The 4,751-nt window shown below is 41.9% G+C and overlaps 1 protein-coding gene across 1 annotated transcript; it reads left to right on the top strand.

The window, feature by feature from the left end:
- Positions 1-394: 394 nt before the first annotated feature.
- Positions 395-2,240, top strand: LOC138968697 (putative nuclease HARBI1). Its single transcript, XM_070341310.1, has one exon. It carries the CDS (start codon positions 1,447-1,449, stop codon positions 2,212-2,214), a length of 768 nt encoding a protein of 255 aa, XP_070197411.1. The 5' UTR covers positions 395-1,446; the 3' UTR covers positions 2,215-2,240.
- Positions 2,241-4,751: the final 2,511 nt, after the last annotated feature.

Genomic DNA, 4,751 nt, shown 5'->3' with positions numbered 1-4,751 from the left:
CAACTAAATATCACTATAAAGAATCAAGACATAAGAAGGCACAGTCAAGAGTACATTCATTGCGACTTGTACTTTGCACAGTCAATATATTTACTACTGCTGCTGAAATATAAAAACAACAACAAAGCTGTTAGTACATGTATGAGTGAATACGACAGAACAGAATATCACTCAAGAATTATGACAGAAGTTCATACACAACTCCTGGAAGTATGAAATATTTACAACTTCTACTAAAACACTGTAAATGTACATTTTCTTACACTTATATATCGGTAAAGAGTTAAAAAGGATAAGACACAGAGGGAGACGATTCCCAACTACTAAGAGTATGATGTATTTACTATTGCTACTAAAAGTCTTAATCTTGTTATGGCCCTGTCACACCTTGGCGTAGAGGCGCGTCCCCCGGGTGGTGGATGGGGGAGCCTTCTCTACTAATTTCTGAGAGAAGGTCGCATCACTCTCGATGCCGTGAACCTAATTAGGATCTTTTTCTTGTTTCTTCTCTATTTCTGCCTCCCCAAAGTCCTTTTACTTTCCTTTTCTCACCCATAAAATTCTTCACTTATTACCCTTGTTAAGTGGTTCTTGTATAGAATATAGTCAATGTTTGTAAAGATTTTAGTCAAGCAGTATGTAAGAAATGTTTAGTCCTTTGTACTGGAAACTTGCATTCTCCCAGTAAGGTCATATATTGTACTACGTTGCAAGCCCCTGGAGCAGTTTTTTGATTAGTGCTTTTGTGAACAAGAAACACTTAACAAGTGGCTCTATCCCATCTCCCCCCTTTCCCCTATCCCATCTCCCCCCTTTCCCTCGTCGCGATATAACCTTCGTGGTTGAAAACGACGTTAAACACCAAATAAAGAAAGAAAAGAAAGAATGACGTATGAGCCAGCGTATGCCGACGTATGAAAAATTTGGCGAATACGTTATGGGTAAGTTTTGTATACGTTAAGAACACGCTGAAGTACGCTGGTATACGTCGTCGTACGGCGAGGTCCTCGACAAATTCTGAACATGCACAACATTTCCGGACGTATGCCAGCGTATGGCTCATACGTCCCGTATACGCGGGCCGTACGTTAAAGGTAAGTTATGCGAACGTTGACACACGTTCACACACGTTACTAATACGTCGACGTACGTCGAGATAATTGTAAACGTACCCAAAACGTATCTCTAACCTATGAGTAACGTGCTTTGAACGTATGTCGAACGTATGTCCAACGCATATTCACGGACGTATGTAAACGTTTTGAACGTGTTCCCGGAAGGCCACAGAACGTATTGAACGTGTTTCTAACTTACAGCTGCCATACAAAAGCGTATTGGCAGCGGTTATGGGGCATTGGTATATAAAGATGGGGTTCGCAGGTGGAAACCGCCAGTACTCCTCAACTTGAGACTCCCTGGTGAGCAGATGTCCATGTAATCCGAGAGATGGAAGAACCGGCAAGGCTGAGACGAGAATATCAACTAGCTGTCCGGCATCAGCATGACCTCATCAATTTGACACTGTACCAGGTGCGTGCCAGTAGACGAAGAAGAACAAGAGGTGAACGGGGAAGAAGGAACTGGGTGAGACCATGGATCGGGAGGCGACGGCAGTTTGGCATGTATGACCAGCTAATGGTGGACCTCCGTAACGAGGACCATGCATCCTTCACCAACTTTCTGCGAATATCTCCAGCGATGTTCGACGAGCTGCTGGCCAGAGTGGGTCCAAGCATAACCAAGCAGTACACCTTCTACAGGGATCCGCTTGAGCCTGGCATGAAGTTGGCCCTAACTTTACGCCACCTTGCCTCTGGGAACAAGTATGCCTCGATGAAGTTCGGATGGAGGGTCCCTCACAACACCCAGTCCCTTGTGGTCAGAGATGTCTGTCAAGCCATTATTGACGAATATGTGGATGAGGTGCTGGTCTGCCCAAGTACTCCGGAGAGTTGGCGCGCCGTAGCTGATAAGTTCTTCCAAAGATGGAACTTTCCCAATACATGTGGGGCACTTGATGGGAAGCACGTGGCCTGCCGCTGTCCCCCAAAGAGTGGGAGTCTATACTTCAACTACAAAGGATTCTACTCCATTGTTCTGATGGCGCTTGTAGATGCCGACTACAAATTCATTTGGGCAGATATTAGTGGTACTGGATCAGCATCAGATGCGCAGATATACAATTCCTGTGAGCTGAAGGAATGCGTACCCTAGGTTTTCCTGACCCTGAGCCTCTTCCCAACGACAACGAGGATGTGCCCTACTTCTTCATCATCGGTGACGATGCTTTCACCATTTTTTTAAATATTTTTTTTTATAGGCTACGACATGTGATCGTCGGCGATACGCTGCATACGTTATGCATACGTTATGCATACGTTAGACTATCGTTGGACATAAGTTGTGAACGCCGGCAACACGTTAAGCATTCGTTGGTATACGTTATCTATAAGTTATCGAAATCTTCTATATACGTTACTATCACGATATGTGTACGTCAAACTCGTTATGAATACGCTATGTATACGCCCAACTCGTTATAAATACGCTATGTATACGCCCAAAATTGAAAAAAACATGGATAGTTCAGCGTACGCCAGCGTTTTAGGGAAAGTTTGATACGTCGGCATACGCTGGCTAATACGTTAAGGTGTGACAGGGCCATTACTACACGGCACCCACCCACCACGCTCTCTCCCTTAACCTCTCTTTCAGGATCACACAAAATCCGAGGAAACCTGGCATTAAAAGGGGTGGCGTCTTAAAATGGAGGTCAATATAGCTTGTGAACAGAACATCTAACAAAGCAAGTTTGGTAGTAAAGGTGATGGGATTGGGGGGTGGGGGGGTGGGGGGTTGGCCTTAAATCTGTGGGTCAAATATTTCATATTACATTCATAGACTGAATCTACACTGGAGACCAAGCTCTGGGGAACGTCAGAAGACCTGAAAGCGACGCGTCGACGTTCCAGTTCACGACAGCAGCGGAACTACGACCCTAGACACAACCGTCGAACGCAGAAGGAAGGAATAGACTGAATCTCATAGCCTTGCTCCTGAGCAACACACCATTTCTTTAAATTTAAAAAAAAAACTGCCCCCCGCCCCCAACACACACACACACCAGGGCTCCCCACTCACGCTCTACCTAGAGGATCCAGGGACCACCAATTATAATTTTTAGGAAGTCCAAGGACCCCCTCAGTGGAATTTTAGAGGGTCTCAAAACCGGGAGGACTTTTGGCAGTTCTGTGAGACCTTGAAGAAAGTGTTTTTGTCATATCGGTTTGATTTGGGTTCAGTGGAGATCCGGCAGGACATTTCCTCATCTTAGAACTATAGCAAAGTGTATGTTCATGTCTATTCCGTATAGAAACTAGCAGACAATTACATCTGTACCAATGGTGCGCATGATAACAAATAAATTCAGTGTGTCCCAGGACTCGCTATTTTCAAGTTTAGTGCATCTCAGGAACCCTTGCAAGAAATTCTAGTATGTGTTTTGGCTTCTAGTGCGTAAATGACAAAGAGACCCACAGGCTGTCACTGGGTTGACGAGAATTGCACACACCCATGCACTTTAGTTTCCCAAGAATGTCAGTTTTTTGTCATATGTCACATAATTGCCCGTTCACAGTTCACATTCTTCTCCCCTCAATCCGACATTCCAAAGCCTGAAAAAAGGATACGCCAGAAAAAAAGACAACCTATAAAGATGTTTGTTTTGCTAGTTAAATAATGAAAATAAAAAACAATTTAAAATTTTTTTTTTATAAAGAAAACAGATATGTTGGATAAGAGTAACCTGACTGACTGGTTTTTTTGGGCTGTTTGTAAAAAAATTTTATGAAAAAAAAAAGAAACAAAGATCAACAAAACAAAAAAAAGGTTAACAGGCATTGGGTGGTTAATACCAAGCATAAAAGAAGCTTGAATGATATGTATCAAAGTAATCATACTCAGCAGCTTCACCCTCAGTACATAAAAAAAAACAAGCTGCAGAAATTGAGCTTTATGCAAGAAGAGAGAGAGAGAGAGAGAGAGAGAGAGAGAGAGAGAGAGAGAGAGAGAGAGAGACAGAGACAGAGAGAGAGAAAAATTCCTACCTATCCACTCTACTTTTTTTTAACATAATTTAGTCAAGTTTTGACTAAATGTTTTAACATAGAGGGGGAATCGAGACGAGGGTCGTTGTGTATGTGTGTATGTGTGTGTGTGTGTGTGTGTGTCTGTGTGTGTAGAGCGATTCAGACTAAACTACTGGGCCGATCTTTATGAAATTTGACATGAGAGTTCCTGGGTATGATATCCCCGAACGTTTTTTTCTTTTTTTCGATAAATACCTTTGATGACGTCATATCCGGCTTTTTGTAAAAGTTGAGGCGGCACTGTCACACCCTCATTTTTCAATTAAATTGATTGAAATTTTGGCAAAGCAATCTTCGACGAAGGCCGGGGTTTGGTATTGCATTTCAGCTTGGTGGCTTAAAAACTAATGAGTGAGTTTGGTCATTAAAAATCGGAAACTTGTAATTAAAATTATTTTTTTTATTAAACAATCCAAAAACAATTTCATCTTATTCTTCGTCATTTTCTTATTCCAAAAACATATAAATATGTTATATTTGGATTAAAAACAAGCTCTGAAAATTAAAAATATAAAAATTATGATCAAGATTAAATTTCCGAAATCATATTCATCTTATTCCTTGTCGGTTCCCAATTCCAAAAACATATAGATATGATATGTT

The sequence above is a fragment of the Littorina saxatilis genome, linkage group LG1, assembly GCF_037325665.1.
Source record: "Littorina saxatilis isolate snail1 linkage group LG1, US_GU_Lsax_2.0, whole genome shotgun sequence".
Taxonomy (NCBI): domain Eukaryota; kingdom Metazoa; phylum Mollusca; class Gastropoda; order Littorinimorpha; family Littorinidae; genus Littorina; species Littorina saxatilis.
Note: the sequence above shows the minus strand (reverse complement) of the source record. Positions and strands in the feature narration are given on the sequence as shown.